The 19,560-nt window shown below is 50.0% G+C and overlaps 1 protein-coding gene across 1 annotated transcript; it reads right to left on the reverse strand.

Annotated features, from left to right (window-relative positions):
- Positions 1 to 4,488: 4,488 nt before the first annotated feature.
- On the reverse strand, positions 4,489 to 12,299 carry CCR7 (C-C motif chemokine receptor 7). Its single transcript, XM_041426542.1, has 3 exons — positions 12,219 to 12,299; positions 6,859 to 6,908; positions 4,489 to 5,553 (listed from the first exon to the last, which is right to left on the reverse strand). The coding sequence occupies exons 1-3, from the start codon at positions 12,226 to 12,228 to the stop codon at positions 4,489 to 4,491; spliced, it is 1,125 nt and encodes a 374-aa protein (XP_041282476.1). The 5' UTR covers positions 12,229 to 12,299.
- Between the last annotated feature and the right edge of the window lie 7,261 nt (positions 12,300 to 19,560).

The raw sequence follows: 19,560 nt of genomic DNA on the forward strand, positions 1-19,560 counted from the left end.
GGCAGGTGCTGATTGAACATCAGCACTTGAGTCTCTGCTGGTTTAGTATCAATACTCAGCTCTGCAGAACTGGGGTCTTAGTGAAAGTGAAAAAGATTACTTTCATTTTGGGCAGGTCAGTGGCTGCCACAGCTGGGCTTGAAAGCTGCAGATTTCTGCTAAGTCTGAATTTGTGTGAAATTGTGCTTATTTCAGCCAGAGGCTGTGAGGGCTCCCACGTGTGGGATGAGCACAGAGCCAGGGATATTCTGCCTGGTTTTAGGGCTTGGGGAAGGGGCAGGATGGGCTGGGCTCTGTGAGGAGGAGGGCTGGGGACACGACCCTCACTGGATTGTGCTGCTGTCATTGAGTGCAGCAGGATGCTGCTTATCTGGTTGTTTTTCCTTATATCTCTACTGCATGTTGTCTCCTTCTTGGTGCCAACAGTTTGCTCAGAGCTGATCCTGCCACCTTCTAATCCATAAAAAGTCCTGGTCAGACTCTTTGATTCACTTGCTTTGAGGTCATGAAGCTGCTTGGGGTGACACCAGCAAAGCGCAGGTGACATCTCAGCTGCCTCAGTTTCCCCAGATCCCTCTTACAGTGGCCCAGGGATGGATAAAACCCCACTGTGGGATGGATAAAATCCTCTCCACACCTCCCCACTGTGCCCCTGGGGGAGGTGGCCCCAGGCCAGGCAGCTCTGCCAACGAGGACAGTTGGCTGTACTCCCCTGAGATGTGACACCTCCACCCCCAGAACAGGAGTTTGGGGCTTATTTTCCCTACAAAAGAAGCCTTGAGGAGGAAGCCATGGCCTGCTCTCAGCTATTCTGACTGGTGCAGTGTGCCCCCACCCTTCCCCATCACCCACGGGCATTATTTTTAGGGTTTGTTTACCTCACTGGGCTCCAGCTCATTCTTTTTTAGGGTGACAAGGACTTCCCTCACGCAGCTGCCCAGGTGGCACGCGAGAAACCACAGCCCTGCCTGGAGAACTTTCCCCTTCTCTAATGAGGGCCAGGGTTTTTATTGGCTTTTTAAAGAAGATTTGGAGCTGTGGAAGGAAATAGGCACCTCTTGCTGGTGAAAGGTACTAAAATAGGTTAAATCCATCCAAGCAATACACTCTTCTTTTTTGGTAACACGTTCTGTGTGACTTGGCTGCAGTATTTGTGGCCCAAGTTGTGATTTTGTGTTGTTGCTTGGTGGGTTGAGTTTTACTGGTTTGAGTTAGGGCTTCAAGGTAGAGTCTGCTTTCTTAATCAAGAAAGTTCCTGAACATGAAGAGTTTGGCTCACAGTCACCTCAGAGGAGCAGGGGAATGGTTAGAATGCTGTGGACCTCTGCAGATCCCCAGTTGTTGCTCCAAAACCGCTCAACCTTGTGCACAAAGGAGCTCTTGGGCAGCTGAGCACCTCTGTGGTGAGACCCAGTGTTTATTTAAGGATCCCTGGGTTTGAGGTTCTGCATCTAAAGCTGTGTTGTGCTGCTGTTGAGATGCTTCTTGAGACTCCGGGCCAGATGTTGAAACTCACCTTGTCCTTTCTGTTTTGGGAGAAAACGTGAGACTTTCAGCACTCAGTGAAAACAGAAATGAGCCTTAGCCCTGGCACTCGGTGTCAGGCTTCTGTCTCCTCATGTTCTTTGAGCTTCTTCCTCTTTGATTCCATGGTTACAATTACAAGGCACTTTTTGTGAAGGATATGGGTCCCCCCTCGCTCCCCCCTGTGTGCTTTGAGGCACAAATTAACCGGGGAGGCCAGGCAGGAGCACTGTGGTCATTCCTTTACTTGCAATTCCTACTCTCACCCTGGATGCGGCTGGGGGTTATAGTGCCCAGAGCTGCTGCCTCTCCCCTGAGCAATTCCCACAGGAATGTGGTGGTTTATTACTGTATTTTAATTAAATGTGAACAATAAAATGCTACAGCTCAAAGAATTTTCACTTAAAGGTTGGTGAGTGGCCATTAGGTACATGCAGCTGTGGAGCAGCATCAAGACACATGGGTTAATAGTGAAAATAAAATCTCCTTAATGTGCTGCTGACTTGTTTCTTTTATAATCCATCTGCTGACTTGTTTCTTTTATAATCCATCAGCAGATGAAGTAAACCAACATTTTTCTGTTTCGTTTATTTTCCATGATCTCTTTCCTGCAGGGCAGCACTGGTATGAAGCTGAGCTGATCAAACAACTCCTTACAGGACAGGAGGATTGACAAGGACTGGACAAGGATGGAGAAAATGCAATGGAAAACCAGAACTATTTTGTTTAAATCGTTATAATTTATTTTTCTCAAGTAGCAAAATACAGTCAGTTTTCAGATATCAGTGGGGAACCTCAGGTTGGGATCTTAGGCCGACGTTAACATGACTCATCTAAATGAGATGCAAATTTGTTCTGTCTGTTAAATTTAACCAGGGAAAGCCAGGCACTCTGACATCACCCCTGCCTCACTGAGGCACAGCTGCACTGTCCCAGAGGGTGCCTCTGCATCTCATTTCTGATGTGTGTGATCCCATTTGGAATTCATCTGCTCTGTAAGGACCTGAAGACTTCTTCATTTGCAGGAGGGGAATGGCTTTTGTCTACAGGACACAAGTGCAGCTCCATGTGCTGGTGGAGTAGTTTCCTGGCTGGAATAAGGTGAATAAAGGTTCTGCATGAAAAGGCTCCATGGAAGCAGAGTGTTCTCAGGGTACATTCATGAACAGATTGAACTTTGTCTGTGTAAAGCAGCTTTACATATTGAATATACATTAACAATATATTGTTACTGATGAGGGGAACTGCAAATACCCTGTGCTGGGGGTGTCCCTGGCTCTGGCCAAGATCATGACAGCTGTGTCTTGCCCAAATAAGGATGAGAAAGAAACCAAGGGCAAATAGCTGTTCAGTGTCTGTTGTCACCCCCTGTTTCATGTGACAGAGAGGCAGCACTTCTGTACAGTTACCTGGGCACTGTAAATGAAAATTTGTTCAACAGTTGAGCACAGATAGGTAACAAAAAGAAGAATCCTCTCTTCCCAAATCCCAGCCCCTGACAAAAAACCCATATACCAGAGGTAAATGGTTTATAGAGAATTTATTTAGATTTGGTGGCAGCCAGGTAAATACCTGGCAGTGCTGTCTCAGACCCAGCCAGTGAATTCTGTCTTGGAAGTTTAACCCTCAACTCTCTAAAGAAATGCTCTCCAACCCACGAACCTGAGAGTTCTCTGTGTCACTCCTGATGGATCCATGTGTTGAAAAAAAGGATAAAGGTCTGTTTAGTGAGTGTTTTGCTGCTCGTGGCTCTGTGTGTTCAGGGGAACATGGACACATCTCCCCTGTCAGCTCTGGGAGAAGCTCCAGGCTGAGACCTCTCTCCACTGGCTCTGGGAAACCTGGGTGCTGTGGGATCTGAGCACAGGACAAGGACAGGAACAGGAGCACAGGACAAGGACAGGGACAGCTGCACAGGCCATGCAGCAGCTCCTCCCAGCTGGTGTTCAGCTGTCCCACGTCAGCGGTTCCCAGAGCGTTCATCTGTCATCAGGAATCTTCGCTCTTCCTGTAAAAGCACCCACTGGAATTACAGTCTGGGCTCCTCCAAGGTCTGATTTTCCATGACAATAGTCTGCTGTTCAGCTGCTGTGCCTGGCAGAGGTGGGACAGTGCTCAGATCAAACCTCAGTGAGCCGTGTCTTTGTTGGTGCCGACAGCACCGATGCAAAACACGCCCCAGTAGCTTATGAGTGAAATACAGATCTGACTTCAAAGGCAGCTGAAGTCCTGCTAGAAGGGCTGGGAAGAGAGGAGAAAACCCACATTCATATTTATCTCAAGGTCAGCAGGTGATAGCCCAGAAACAGGATACAGGCAGAAGTAGAATTTGTACTTTTCCTGACAGAGCTACAATGTTATAAAAAGTAATTGAAATTACGGCTAGAATTTGTATGGATTTTGCATTAGCTGTGGTCGTGTCTCACATTTCATGGGGGAAGGCAGAGCAGTTGTGTGCTCAGATACTCCACAGCTGGGGTTGTGTGTTGGATCCAGCCCGAGGCTGCGGGTGCGGGTTGGCCTCGGAGTGACTCAGTGCAAGGGCATTTCTGTGGGGTTGCAGAGCTGTTGTCTTGTTAAAAGCAACGTCCAAAGCAAGGGTGATGCTCCCGGACAGTTCTGCTGCAACAACGTCTGTTTTCTCTTGGTACTTGTCGTTTTTAGGGTAAATGTTCTGTTTTGAGCGTTTCTCATTTTGACAGGGAAAGACTAAGCTGAAGGTGAAATGACAGGAGGAATTGTAGATTCACCACCTCTCCCTTGCTTTGCTGTTAGTGACAGCTCTGTTGTAAAGTCTCTCCACCCATGGGATATTGGCCAGCAGCCCTTGCTGCTTGAAATAGGAGGAGGCTTCTGGATTTCCCCCTCGACTCCTCTGCAGTGTAGCAGTTCTTGCCAGGAGATCAGACTAGAGAAAATGTCCAAAACCATTTCAGCTCCACCGAGGCGTGCCTGGAGCTCGGCTCACGGGGAGAAGGTGGTGGTTGTCTCTGTCTCCATGGCGAAGGAGGTCCTCTTGTTGTCACGGCATGAGGTGAGCTGCCAGAGGCGCTCCTGGCTCAGGCAGCCCAGCTCCTTCAGCAGCTTGAAGAGGTCGGTGCGGAATTTGACGCCGATGAAGGCGTAGAGGAATGGGTTGAGGCAGCATCGGAAGCAGGCCAGGGTGTAGGTCACGTCATCTGCCACGTCCAGCTTCTTGCTCTCCTCACATGAGCTGGTCTGGTTGAAGACTGAGATGGTCTTGGCCAGCATGACTCCGTTGTAGGGCAGCTGGAAGACGACAAAGACGATGACCACGGCGATGATGACCTTGATGGCTTTGTTCTTCTCAAAGTTGCGGGCCTGGAGTAACGTTTTGATGATGATGAGGTAGCAGAAAGACATGACCAGCAGGGGAATTAAGAAGCCAAACACCATTTGGGACACTTTGATGCCTGTGTTGAAGGTCTGTAAGTCATTAGCAATGATGGAACACCGGGGATTGCTCTCTGAGTTGTTCACACCACTGTGAACCAGCTCAGGGATGGAGAGGATGAAGGCCAGGAGCCAGATGAGGCCGCAGGTCACCTTGCTGATGAATATCATGCGGGGACGCAGGCGATGGGCTGAGGCTGCCTGGACGATGGCGAAGTACCTGTCGATGCTGATGGACAGGAGGAGCAGCATCCCGCTGAAGAAACTCATTTTGCAGATGCAGTAGACAGCTTTGCAGGCCAAGCTCCCAAAAAGCCAGTGCGTGGCCGCGCTCGTGGCCCAGAAGGGAAGGGTCAGCAGGAAGAGGATGTCTGCCACAGCCAGGTTCAGCAAGTAGATGTCTGTCATGGTCTTCAGCCTCTTGAAGTAGATGTAGGTGAGCACGACCAGCCCGTTCCCCAGCAGCCCCATGAGGCAGATGATGCTGTACATGGCCGGGAGGAAGGCAGCACGGAAGTTTCGGACCTCCTCCTTCTCACACAGGGACTCGAACATGCTGTAGTCAATGGTGCTGTTGGAGTCGTAGTAATCAGTGACATTGTCCCCGGCACAGAACTAGAGCAGGAAAGAGAAGAAGAGGGTGTTGGGACAAGGACGGTGTTGCCTGTGTGGCTGTGCAAGGAAAGGAGCCTGGAGAGAAGTCCCAGGGAGTTCCCAAGTTCTGTCTCATGCCAACATCACAAACAGAGCTGACACAACCTCGTGGCTGAAAGTGTTTCCTATAAATATGTGAGGTTTGGGGCTTTTCTGGGGGGCTCCAAGTGGGAATTCCACCAGAAACGTTTTGTGCTCAGCCAAAGTAACATTTGCAAGCCCTCAGATGTGTGGCAGCTTTCCAGAGTGACCCACCTCCAGCTGTGTGTCCACAGCCAGCTGTCAGATAAAATGTGAGAAATAAAACATCCTTGAGCTAAATGAAAAACCAGCGAAGGTGCTGGTGAGACCGTGAGGAAGTGCAGTGAGTGAAGCAGGAAGCTGTTTCCGTGTCGGGCCGGCATCTCATTCAGGCCCCTGATTTCAGTTCTGATTATTCTTGTTTCATCTTCCTACACTGCCAAAACCCGCGGGGCAGACAGAGCCTGCGGTACCTGTGCCCTGCTTTTTGTCACTTATTAATCTCCAGAACCTTCTCCCCATCTCACAGACATGAAAGGTTTCCCCTGGATACCCCCACCCTTTATCAGAGAGCATCTCGGTGCTCTCCATCTCAGCAGGTTTGGCTTTCACCACATCCTGCTGGGTTGCCAGCAGTGAAAGGGAAAAGCAGGGGCTGCTTGGCTCTGTCCCAGGTGGCCCCACGGGCTGGGGGTGGCCACTGCAGCCGAGGGACCTCGGGCACCAGGACCAGCCCCTGGTTTGGGAGCAGGTCATGGCACAGCTCCGTGCTTGGGGTCCTCCTTGCTGGGCCAGGGCACTCTGAGCACCAGGCAGGGGAAGATGCTGAACTCTTCCTCCTCGGGTGCATCCCTCTCCAGCCCTGGGCTTGGTCAGAGCCCAGCACCTTGACCAGGAATTTGCAGGGAGCAGGAACTGGCTGCTCCCTGCCATCAAGGTGGTGTGCTCCTGTCTGTCCTGGGAATGCTCATTTTGGGACTAAGAGCCGACTCACACAGCCCAGGCCATCTGAAAATCACTCTGTTTTTCACCACTTTTCTCTGCTTGGTTTTGTTTCTCTTGTTTGTTTTTTCTGTAGCTGGGCTCTGCTCTCACCTCCCACCTCCCACAGCTGAATCCTGGGGTGAGCAGCTGAGTCCCAACACATTTCTGGGACTGTGGGTGGCTGCCCTGAGTTTTTGAGATCTCCCTTTAGCCACAACACAAAGCAGCTGGATTTCAACAACGTTGTCAAAAACATCTTACCTGAAAAACGAACGGCAGGCTGAAAACAAGGGTGACCTTTAGCTGCTTGCCTAGGGAAGAAGGAGATGTAGAGTTAGTGGCTGAGTGGGGGTTTCCACATGGTTTTTACTTTGAAAAAGTAGTGGGTAATGCTGTCCATGGCACTGTGAACCCTGCAGAAGCCTCACCACTGAGGAAACCAGAACCTGGGAAAGATGCCAGGGAGATAACCCAGGGTCATGAGCGTTACTGTCAGAGCACTGCTGGAGTCTCAGCAGTCCGGCCCCTCTGGCTTCACGGATCCATGGAACACCTTGGGTTGGGAGGGGGTCTCTAAAAGTCATTCAGTCCAACCCCTGCAGTGAGCAGGGATGTCTTTGCTGCCCAGGACCCCGTGCAGTGAAGGCTGAGAGCTGAGGACTCTAAACTCAGGCACTGTGCGCTCATTTTGATTTTATTTTGATTTATCCATTACTTTTCCCTGCAGGCAGCCAGCAGCTTTTTCTCTGGTGTCTGAGCAGGGAGGGTGCAGCTCAATCCGTGTGAAAATCCCCAGCTGTGAGGGCCATAAATCTGGCCCAGCTGTGCCCGTGTGGTGCCTGGGCTGTGGAGAGGCGAACTCAGCTCCCCGTGGGACAGACAGAACTGGAGCTGGCTGAAATTTATTGCTTGTGTCTAAATGTCAAGAGTTGGCTTCTGCTGCCTCGGGATGTGAAAATATAGGATGCTGACAGCTGGGAGGAAAAGCTGAATTTAGAGCCAGGTATGATGAGAGAGCAATCTCAGCAGAGCAGCTCTTCCTGCTGTGGTTAGCAGGGCAGGGGCCAGGGAAAGCTTTCTCCTCACTGGTTTTACAGCTCGTACCAGCATCTACCTCAGGCAGTTGCCACTGAAAGTTGTTCAGCTGGAAGGTGGCAGTGAGACAGCCCCGAGCTCCACTCTGGTGTGAGGAGGAGATGTGTCCCTCCCTGAGGGGTGCCTTGGCCAGGATGTCCCTGGGTGGTCCCTGCAGCCCCTCACTCCCTGTGGGTTTTCTGCTCTGGGGGTGCTCAGCAAGGGGATACTTTTGGTGTTCAGCTGCCTGCTCCTCCTAGAACTCTGTCTGGTTGTTCATGAATGTGCTTAGTGTCTGCTGGACTCAGCTCTGCTTGGTCTCAGTTTTGTGCCAGGCTCCTGCTCGTGTTGTGCTGCTCCAGGATGATGAACTTCCACTACAGCAACTGCACCAAGTCCCTGTGTTAAGTCACGTGCAACAGCTTCACTAATATCAGAGAGAGTCACCTGTGAGTGGGGATGTTTTTAGTACCTGAGGGTGATGTGTGGGTCAGAGAGATCCTCAGCCTGGGAAATTCATAGTGCTCATCCCCAGGCCTGTGTGAGTGCCTCCCCTGAGGTCTCCTAGAAGCTCTGTCTCACCTTCCCCCCTTATTTTCATCTTTGATCTCATGCAGCTGTGTGCTCAGTTGTGTTCTTCCTCCCTTTACCTTCTCCAAACCCTCCTGGGGGTGTCTGAGGGGTTCCCCTGGGACCCCTTAGTGCAGGTGACTCGGGAATGGAGGAGTGCAAGGCAGGGACTGAGGGTGAAGTGAAGCTTCTGGCTGTTCTGTTCAACCAGTGACTTTCCCTCTGATCAGTCCCAGACTGCAGGAAGAGGTTTGGTGTCTGCTGTGGTGTCACCTCTTCAAACTGCTGCCCCTCATTTTGTATAAGATACAGGAAATACACTAAAAGCCCCAAAGTCTGGGACCCACTAGGTGGCTTTAAGCAAGCTGTAACTCCCTTCCTGCCTGGGATACAGAGTCCCTAACTCTGCAAACACCACAGCAGCCTTCATCCTTCTGCTGCACCTTCTAAGTATCCTGGTTTCCCTGGGACTCCTGGAGCTGGTGCTCCTGGCTGCCTGGGGATGGGTGATGAGTACCTGTGCTGGAAACTCAGCCCCACCAGGAAAATACCCCCGTGGCTGCTGGATAAGAGGCAGAGAAGAACCACCCTCATTCCATGGAGGAAAAGCACCCATGTAAACCAGACTCCACCAGCCCTCTGTGGCTTGGATTGCAAGCTCCAGGTCCAGCCCTGATTTCACCTGACCAGCCCCAGCCCCAGCCCTGGTGAGGGCTCCTTTGCTCTGTTCTGTTTTCTTATCACCCTGTGACGGTCTAGAAAAACAGGACTGAGAACGTGACTCAACCAACTCCTGAAACAGTTCAGCCCATATCATTCCTTTGAAGATCATCAGAGGTTTCTTTTTTCTCCCCCTTCTCAGTTGCATTTTCAACTGTCTTAAATGTCAAATGACTTTTCAATATGAAGAAAGCCCGTGCTGTTTCTGCCCCTCTTCTGTGCCCCCACCTCAGATTACACATTTGCAAAAGCACAACCAGAGAGGCCCTGCTGCCTCCTGCTCCCTCTGTGCCAGTTTGAGCACGTTTGTGTCACTGGTTTCAGTCAGACTGGACAGGACTTGCATGTCCCCAACTTGCCTTGTGGTCAGGGGCAGTGGGCAGAAGCAATTATAATGACACGAGCCTTGCTCTGCTGTTTATCAGGCAGTTTAGGTACATTTCTTTACTTTTTCTTTCCTTTTTACACCTCCTGGCAGTTGGCTGCTGTGGGTATTTCCTTAAAGTTTTTAAAAGTTTTGTTCCTCAAAATATTGAGGGAAAAAAAAAAGAAACCAAAAAAAACCCTCTCAAAAGTCCCTGCAGCCAGTTGAACTAGAAACCTCATTTATAAAAGTACATCAAAACCCCACCACAGCAAATGAATCAGCCTGGCCCTACAGCCCCGTGGCAGCCCCGGTGTGTCTCAGCCTGGGAGGTGCTGGTTTGAGGCTATTCCTGTCCTGGAGGACCTGGAAACAGCTGGAAAGGGGAATTCCTCCATGAGAGTGGAGGAAGGAAGGGGTCTGTTCATGACAGAGCATGGGAACCCCTCAGTTTTACAATCTTCCTCCACAGAGTAAGCCCAAGGTGGGATTCATCCCTTGACAGATGTTGAGCTGTTCAGGATCCCTCAATAGCAAAGAGAAAGAAACTGATGGTTTTAAGCCCCAGTTTGGGTACCTGGGGTGGGCACAGCTCAGGCCCTGCTGTGGCAGAAGGGGGGTGACTTTGGACGGGCAGATCCCTCCCCGTTCGTCTGGATCTCCCTCAGCACCAGCTGCTAAATGTGAGCAAGGTAAGAGCAGCTGCAGGGGCAGAGAATCCCATCAGGTGCACCCAAAAAGGCCTCTGACAGTGCAAGAATTTGGTGTTAGGACATCTGCCTGGAAGAGGAGAGAGACACAGCCCTGAGGGTGATTAATCACATCACACAAATGGCCAGGGCAGCTCCTGAGGGTCTGGCTGCTGCTAAAGCAGAGGGATGCAGGAGAGCAAAGCAGGAACTGGGAATGCTCCAGGGATGAGATGCAGGAGAGCAAAGCAGGAGCTGGGAATGCTCTAGGGATGAGATGCAGGAGAGCAAAGCAGGAGCTGGGAATGCTCTAGGGATGAGATGCAGGAGAGCAAAGCAGGAGCTGGGAATGCTTTAGGGATTGAGATGCAAAAGAGCAAAGCAGGAGCTGGGAATGCTTTAGGGATGAGATGCAGGAGAGCAAAGCAGGAGCTGGGAATGCTTTAGGGATGAGATGCAGGAGAGCAAAGCAGGAGCTGGGAATGCTTTAGGGATGAGATGCAGGAGAGCAAAGCAGGAGCTGGGAATGCTTTAGGGAGCACTGGCAAAGCTGAGCAAACCTGCTCTGGCCAAACCCTCGTGGTGGATTAATGTTTTTTGGGCACCTGGGATTGCAAAGCCAAAGTTCTGGCCTCAGCACACGTGCAGGCAGTGATTAACGTGCTCTCTGTATGTTATACATGTACCAGCTCCCTGTGCCCCTTCTCCAGCAGCACAGGAGGCTTTTGGGGGAAGAACCAGATATTTCTGAGAAAAGTTAATCATACTTAAGTGATCTAATGACTATTGGCAGTTACCAGCCTGCTCTGCCCCCTTCCCCTCCTCATAACTGGCAGAGGAAAGACACTCTCATCTCAGGAGTGAGTGGAGCCAGTGAAACCCAGTCATGCTCTTATTTCGTGTGTTCACTGATCTATCACAGAAGAAAGTTAATAATTATCGACCTTCACTCCTTTCAGGAAACTGTGAATCAAAAGACGAGATAAGCAGAGAGAAGCAAATAAAAAATTTCCTGCAGAAGTGAGGCAGGTGTGTTTTAAAGAAAGCACCACGGTGGTGTGTCTTCCAGGAAAATGAAAGATTCCTCTGAAATAAAATAGTAGAACAAAAAAAAAAAAACCCAAAAAACCCCCAAAAAAAAAAAAAACAAAAAAAACCCAAAAAAAAAAAAACAAAAAAAACCCAAAAAAAAAAAAACAAAAAAAACCCAAAAAAAAAAAAACAAAAAAAACCCAAAAAAAAAAAAACAAAAAAAACCAAAAACAAAAAAAAAAAAAAACAAGGCAGGAACATTATCATAATCTGTCAGGTCCTCATTAACTCCTTCTTTTCCCTGTCCTGATTAACCTTTCCCAGGAGCTAAGTTCAGCTGCCCCCAGACACTGAACCCCGTGGAATAAGCAGCCCACAAAGCACCCAGAGGCCAAAAGTTTAAACAAGAGGAATGATGTGTGATGGGCAGGTCCACTTTGGTGTTTGTTTGGATGCAGGGATTCCAAAATCCAGGAATTTCCTAAGCCATTGATTGCCAGAGGCTCTGAGGAGAAAGAAAACTCCCTGAACTCATTCACTGCCCCTGCCTGGAGGGTCCTGCAGGACCTGCCCCCTCTTTTCCCTGCATCCCCATCTCTGGAGCTTCCTGCATCCCTGGAGCATCCTCAGAGCTTCCTTTATTCCCTAGAACTTCTTTCATCCATCTCTCTGACCATCTCCAGAGCCTCCTGCATCCCCAATTCATCCTGCTTCCTCCAGTGTTCCTGCAGATGTTTAAAATAGAAATGACTTGCAAAAGACTGGATGGACTACGTGGAGCATCTCAGCTCTTCTTCTCCCATTTCCTCAATTGATTCACTGAATTAAAATGTTGCTAGGGAGAGTGTTCTCTCTCTCTCTCTTTTTAAAATTAAGAACACAGAAGAAAAGGTGTGAATTATGCAAGATTCCATTTGCTTCAGAACAAAAAGGCCCCTTAAAATTGCCTCCCAACCTCTTTTTGGTGTTTGTTTCTGAAGTGATTTGAGGTTTTCGAGCTTCTAAAACAGAACTGTGTTTTTTTTTTTTTAATAGTAAAAATGAGGAAGATGAAAGTCTTTAATGTTGTTTGAATACCCTAATAGAAGTGCTCCACTCCTGTGTCACAGGACAGGGACTGGGCATCATTAATAAAGCTGAAGACACAGCCCAAGCTGAGCCCAGGTACTCACCCCCATCCATGGTGTTGTTCCAGCAGGATCCGGTCACAGAGGTAACGAGAGCATCACCCACTCCAGCTCTGCCTCCCCAGCTCCTGCCAGGGACCCTCCTCGGGGAACTCTGCTTTTATACTTCCTGCACCCCTGTGAGGAGCTCACAGGCACCCTGTCGTGACTGGCATTCAGTAGACCCTCCTCCTCCTCCTCCTCCTCCTTCTCATGTGTTCAGAGCTGTGCTGAGCTCTCGGGGTGCTCAGGTGCTGCCTCGGGGTGTTCTGCACACCCAGAGCTGTCACTGACACTTGGGGAAGTGAAGAGGGCTCTGATTTTGGACTGACACGTGAGGAATGGTCTGTGGTGAAGGAAACAGGGGAAGGAGGCTCTTTCTTACCTCCCCACTCCAGCAAATCCTGCTTCACCTGTGGAGCCCTCAGTGCCGGAGGAAACAGAGCATCCCATCCCATCCCATCCCATCCCATCCCATCCCATCCCATCCCATCCCATCCCCCAGATCTGTTTTGGGAAAGGTGTTCAGGAGGAAAATCTCAGTGCACAGGACTGCCCATGACCCACAGCCCATTGTCCTTCTCCCTCTCTACGCTGTCAGCAGCTCGGTGACTTCCCCCCTTTCTCTTTCTGGGTATTTTTGTCTTCTCCAAAAGGCTCTGCACTTTGTCAGTGTCATGCCTTCCCCCAAGGCAAAGCAGTGGCTTTTGTTTGGTGGATGTCAGGGCTCTGCTCTTGGAACAGACCTCTCAGATAGAGGGGTTGTTTCTCAGACAGAAATGTCTCCAGCTCGTCACAATCTCTCTTTTTTCCTGAGCCAGGCTCCTCTAGAAGTGATGCCTTTGGCATCTTATCCTCTCTGTCTTATGCTGTGTCAGTGCTGTTACTGCAGCCAGGTGGAAAAATAGGGCACCACAGGATGGAATCCCAGCTCAAATTAAATATACCTGAAGCTGGGGGTAGTTTTGAGGTTCCTGTGAGTTGTCTTAGGTCCTTTATGAAGACTCAGATCCAGTTTCAGACCCTCCCTCAATACGGTCCCAGCCTGACTCCAAATCCTTCCCGGTGCTGGTGTGGTTCTGAGCCCCTTCTGGGGTGCTCAGGGAACAGCTGGGGGTACTCAGGATCAGGATTTTGGGGTTTTTGGGGGCAAGGGAGCTGTGACAGTTTTCCTCTGCTCACACAGGTGACCCTCCCTCGCCTCGGCGCCCTCGAGAGCGCGGCACCGACTCCTCCGCACCTCGCCCGGCGCTTTATCTCAGCCAGCAGGTGCTGTTCACATCTCTGCAGCTATTTATTGCTCTGTTTGCCTTTGCTCATCAGGTATCCAGGCAGGTACTCTGCCTCGAGAGCTTTATCTCGTAACCACTTCCGCCAAGGAGGACCCGAGATGAAAGACTTCCCTTGGGTAGCGGCAGAATACGCGGAATTGAGGGGTGTAGCAGAGACTTCACACGAGGCCACAGCTCTGCCCGGCGAGCTGGGGATGTGCAGGGGGGCCCTCGGGGTGCTCTGTGCTCCCCCTGCTCCGGGGAGAGGCACCGGGCAGAGTTCTGGTGGATCCATCCCCATGTCTGAAGCCAAAGGTGAGAGAGGGGAGGCATGCAGGTGGTTTGCAGCTTGTTTTCTGCACGTGGTCCCAAGATTCAGCTTCAAAGTTTTGGTACGTGCCAAATTCTGTGGTGTTAGAGTCCGTTCAAGCAAACTGTTTTTCTTAAAAAGAATATTTAAAATGGGAATATTTAAAAGGGGAATATTTAAAATAAACAATTTGTCTGTGTATGACACCGAACTTCTTGTGCAGTCACGTTTTATACCCAGGGAGTTCTCAGAACATTTATTAAATCTTTGCTTAATTTGATTGTGTATATTTGCAGCTTATTGCCTGAGTGATTCCATCTGTTTGACACGTTGCCTGAACTTGGGTGCCCCATGAGCTGCTCTTCACAAAACTGTGATCCAAACTCAGACAGTGCCAGGCCTGAGCTGTGCCCATGGAAGCCGGTGCTACTAGAACCTGTTTGTTATTCCAAAGTTAATTAACTGCATAAAAATAATCAAATTACCAGATATTCCAGTCTCTGGGTGCCTTTGTTCCCTTCCAGCACCCAGGAGAGTGGAAGTCAGTGATTTAAACCTGCTGCCCTGGCTGCAGCAGGAGCTGGGTGGCAGCTTTCAACCATTAACTTTTCAAAGAAAATGCAGCTCCTGATAAATTCCACAGGAAGTTGCTCAGGGAGATTTTGGTTCAGTTCTCATTGGTTCCACTTGAACTGAAATATTGAGCTGAACTGAACTGAACTGAACTGTGTAATCCTGGATTGTCCTGATGTTAAATTGAAACTCACTCAGCAATGGAACATCACAAGGAAGTTAGCTCTGAGTTTGCCATCCCTGGCCTGTGTGTAAAACTGGAATTCCTGTGGGATGTCCAGGAATTCCACACAGTCTCACAGACATCCTGAAGTGGGAAAGATCCTAGAGCTCCAGGAGAGGGTTCCCAGGCACCACATCCAGGCTGGGGGACCTTGGAAATCAGAACTCAGGGCTTTGCCTAAGGAGATGGAATTCTGTCTGAGAAAAGCACAACGTGGGATGTTCTTACGTCCTGGATTCAAAACTTGTTCATATTTTCCACCGGTTTTGCTTTAGCTGATTTGAGATGGAAGCACCAGCTCTGTCCCCCTGTTCCCCCCTTTGGCTGCCATGAGCCATGGGAAGGTTTGTCCCCGTGGCTGGAGGAAGCCAGGGGTGCCCAGACAGAAGCGTTGGTGAGTTCAGGGTGGCCCTTTCCCAGCTGTTCTTCCCAGTCACATCCCAGCAGTGACATCAGGGAGGGACCCTGACGTCTGTCCTGCTGCTCCCTCTGCCTGGCAGTGCCAGCCTGAGGTGCCTGGGATCTCCCAGCTCTGGCCTTGCCCCTGCCCAGACCCCTCCTCTGACGTCTGGGGACATCCAGGGGGGTTTGTGGTGGAAGTCAGCAGGGTCACTCCAGGGGGGTGCTGACGTTATTGTTCCTCAGGCAAATGTAAAATAGCAGAAGTGAAATCATGAGTAAATTCCTGTCCTTAAGAGTGGCACCAAGCTGGGATTCCTCACCCAGCAGAGTTCTTTGAGCAGGTGTAGGGGGTGCCCTGAGAAATGTCTCATGATTGTGATCTCACCACCAGGTTATTAACAGATCCTTATCTCCCAGAGGGAGGAAGCAATCTGTGCAGTGCCAGGCTCTGATTGGGATGCACAGCTGCCCATGGTGTCAGCCACAGCAAAGAAAGACACACCCTGTGTCACCAGGAATTCACCTGCTTTGTGCCCACATCATGCCCTGGGTGATGGCCTGGCTCTCCAGTTCTTTTTTTGAGGAAAAAGAAAAGATTTACCAAATTGGCATCTGCCCTTCACTAAGCAGGTGGACATCAGCGAGAATTTCTTCATGGGCAGGGTGGTCAGGCTTTGAAGGGGCTGCCCAGGGAGGTGCTGGAGCTCCAATCCCTGGAAGGGTTCAGGGAACACTTGGATGTGGCATTCAGTGCTCTGGTCTGGTTGGTGAGGTGGGGATCAGTCACAGGTTGGACTTGGTGGCCTTGGAGTTCTTTTCCAACCTAAATGACTCCATGATTCTATTCCATGAAAGCAGCACCAACTGTGTCTAGAGATGGTTTGTGCAAAGTGCTGGGCAACTCCCAGAGGATATCAAACACTAGTGAGCAGTGAATCATTTAGAGACATAACAAGATATGGTTTAAGGAGATAAAGGGATATTGATTAAAGAGATAAAGCATTATGACCCTTAAAAATAATTGAGAGTTGAAGTGTCCCTGACCATCCAGCAAACATCACTCCTGTGAGCTGTGTTCCCTTGTTCAAAAGGTGGAAGGTTTAACACCAATCTGCTGCTGCCTTTGGATGAAAACTGGATGTAGAAACTGGAAATAATCCCATCTGTGTTTGCTCCAAGAAGAGCTCATCCATCCCTCTCTGTTACAGATCTGGCATTTCTCATCCCTGGGGTTAAAAAGATTGTAATAAACCCATGATAATATGATTTTTCACTTGGTTTCTGTTGTTGTTACTGTCACTCTTTCTGGTTTGGCTTTCCCCACCCTGAAACTGGTGCCAGAACTAAAATGGCTTTTTCTTGACTTTTTAACAGAGTCGGGTGATAAAAGCAGATTTCAACTGGTTGTTGACAGAAATTACTGACTTCTGGAGTCACAAGTGAAGCTTTACGTGATGATTTACAACAAAATAAGACACCAGCCCGATACGCGCAAAACCACTTCAAAAAACCCCTCGAAGACTGTGGAAAAAAAGTCAAAGTGAAAGAAGGGAACTGAGAGCACAAACAGCAAGACAGACCCGAAGCAGGATCTGGGCTTTCAGACTCAAGTGCCTGATCCCACTTGGTCATCAGGTCCTGCTGGCAGAGGTTTGCCAGTCGCTGTCAGTAGCACTCTGCATGCACACGGGATTTCAAACCCAGAGATCCAAGCCCTGGGTTCAAAGCTTTGGGCAGGTGCTGCAAATCCTCAGAGGCACGAAAAGTCTTGGCTGTAACAGTCCAGGATGAAACTGGAACTTGCTGGGTGGCTGCCTGGGAGAACACGTGGAATTCCAGCCGCTCTGAGTAGCTGGCATGATTAACCCCCACTGCTGCAGTGCAGCACCTGCAGTTCACATCCAGGAGCCTGGAGAGCTCAAAGCTGCAGGTGAGTGACCTGTGAGCATCTCACCCTGATTTGGCAAACTGGTACAAATGCCTCACACTGTGAGCTGGCACAACTGCATCTCACTCTGAGCTGGTGCAACCAGCAGCTCTCAGGGGGAGGGGAGTTGAACCCTCTTATTTTGTTGTAAATCATCATGTGAAGCTTCACTTGGCACTCCAGAAGTCAGTGATTTCTGTCAAGCCCTGAGCATGAGCTGCCACGCCTGCTGCTGCTGCTGGCACTGACAATCCTGCACAGGAAAAGCACTGCTCACATTTACAGCCAAGGCTAGGGCTGTGTGTCCTTCGGGCAGGTGGATGGGGACTCCTGGTGGCAGTGCCTGCTGCAGCTCACACACCTCTGCCGGCACACAATCTGCCCCAATTCCATCTCCAGTCAGCCATGAGGGGTGTTCATCCCCAGTATTCCAGCACTTGGGAGGGTTGTCAGCTAAAGGGATGAAGGGGGGTCACACAGGAGGCAAGGACACCACAGCACCATTTTGAGGTGGGGGAGTTTGGATTGGTGGCTGGCCAAATGTGCTTTGAGTAGCTCTTGATAAATTGAGGAAAAAAAATTTCCAAAATAACTTTTTAAAAGAACTGAACAGCAAAGCCTGCCTGGCTGGAGGTTCAGGGCAAAACCTGGGGCAGGACAAGGAAAAATAAACCATCACTGGCTCCTTGGGACAGGGCAGGCACAGAGGCTGCACTTGGAGCTGCTGGGAAATGGAAAAGCACATCGAGGCCAGAACAAGGGTCTGACCCTGTTCCCCGTGTGCTGCCCACCCACACCTCCCCTTCTCAGGACCCTCCTCACCCCCAGTTTATCAGCACACAGGTGGGCTTCCCCATCAGAGGCTCTGGACCTGCTCCCCCAAGCCTCCCAAGGTCAGGGGTCAGGGCTTCTGCTCCTGCCCTGAGTTGTGTTGCTCAGCACAAGGCTCTGAACAGGCTCTGATTTCCTGACACACACGAGCTGCCCCAGCCACCCCTTTGTGCCAAGGTTTGGATTTGCTTTGATATTTTATTCCTGTAAAGCTCCTTTAATCTGTTTTATTTCTTTCTGTCACCAGCATAATCCTTTTGTGAGCAGCGTCTGCAGCTCGTTTGGCTCCAGGCAGAGCAACTTGGCAAGACTTGTCCAGGTTATACACAGGTGATTTCTTAAATTTTTTTTAAAAACCCCCAACCTTGTTTGTTTCTCTGTCAGTCTTTTTTTCTTCTCTGAAAGTTCAGCTACTGCACAAACATGAGACTTCTTTCTTTCTGGGAAGCCAAGCTCAGTCCTGTGTGTAGGTGAGGGGTTTGGAAGGGATTTGGGTGCATGAAGCTCTCGGAGGCCTGGGCTCTGGGTTCACTTTACCTGGTGAATCATTTCTGAACAACCTCACAAGATGCCTGGTTCATATTTTAACATCTAAATCCCTTTCAAAACTTACCCTTTGGGCCTGCTTTTTGCTACGTACCCATTACTGAGTACCAGCTTTGTAGGTTAGAAGGTTTTTGGGGTGCTAAAATCTAACAATTACATAAATGCAAAAAAAAAAAAAACCCAAACCTAACAAACCCCCAAACCAACAAAAAACTTTGAGATCAGTTCTTTTTTTAACCCTGGCTTTTTAATAACTTTTACTGAGTGTGTTTTTGTGGTGAGATAAAAGCATATTTTTGACAACAACCCAACACAGACCAGAACCTTTGCCTGCAGAGCAAACCAGAAGCAGCACCATGGTGATGTCAGAGGTCACAATGCCTGAGTCAGACTCAAAACCCCCTGGTTTTTCTTGAAGAGGAAAACAAACTAAAGAAAACAACTCCCTCGCACGTTGCAAGGCTGGGATTTGCCTTTTTGCTTCAATCCCCCGGGGGTGTGAGGGGCTCACCAGCTCTCAGCACCCCATGGGGGATGGCTGCACCTCAGACCCCCAGCCTGCACCCACCACCTGCCAGACAGGGAACAGCAGGGCCAGCAGCAAAGCATGAGGGCTCTTCCTCACGGGAGGAAGGGTTCCTGGCCCTGCTGGGGACCTGCAGGGTCTGTCAAGAACATCCCACTGAGGATCTGTAGGACACAGGGCTCACCAGAAGCTCCAGGTTGCTCTGAGGAAGGGCTGCTGCAGGTTTCTCCTGAGGCCTGTCCCTCTCCTTGATGCTCCTGACCCTTTCAGGCACCTCTGCCAGGCACCGTGGGGCTGGTCAGTGCTCCAACGCTGCCCATGGGCATTCCTTCACGTTCTCATGTGCTTGGACAAGTTATTTCACTCGTGAAGACAACACCCACTCCTTCACGTACACACCCTGAGCTGCACACACCCGTCTTTGCCAATAATTAGTTATTTACATACACCTTGAGAATTTGGAGCAGATGAAAAGCATCCCCGGCCTACAGAACCCAGGGCTGCTGCAGATAAAAGCTGTTGCACAACAAGGGTTTGCAGCACCTCAGGTGTGGAACACCACCTGGGCCCCACAGGGCTGGGGGAGGGAGGGGGGCTCCAGTCCAGCCAGCAGCTGGTACTTTGTCAGAAATAAAAACCTGTGTGCTTATTTTCCTCTGCCTTGAGATGGAGAACAGCTGATGAAAGATCTGAACCAAACACTGGCACTACCTTAAAAGACAAGAACAGACCACTGTGA

This window comes from Onychostruthus taczanowskii, unplaced genomic scaffold (assembly GCF_017590055.1).
Source record: "Onychostruthus taczanowskii isolate IOZ18803 unplaced genomic scaffold, ASM1759005v1 scaffold91, whole genome shotgun sequence".
In the NCBI taxonomy this organism is placed as follows: Eukaryota; Metazoa; Chordata; class Aves; order Passeriformes; family Passeridae; genus Onychostruthus; species Onychostruthus taczanowskii.

What these genes read in the sequence shown, in the direction of transcription:
- CCR7 (XM_041426542.1), bottom strand. An exon ending in GCCTGCCGTTCGTTTTTCAG is followed by an intron (nt 5,554 to 6,858) that starts GTAAGATGTTTT and finishes TTCCTGCTCTAG; the next exon opens with TTCTGTGCCGGGGACAATGT.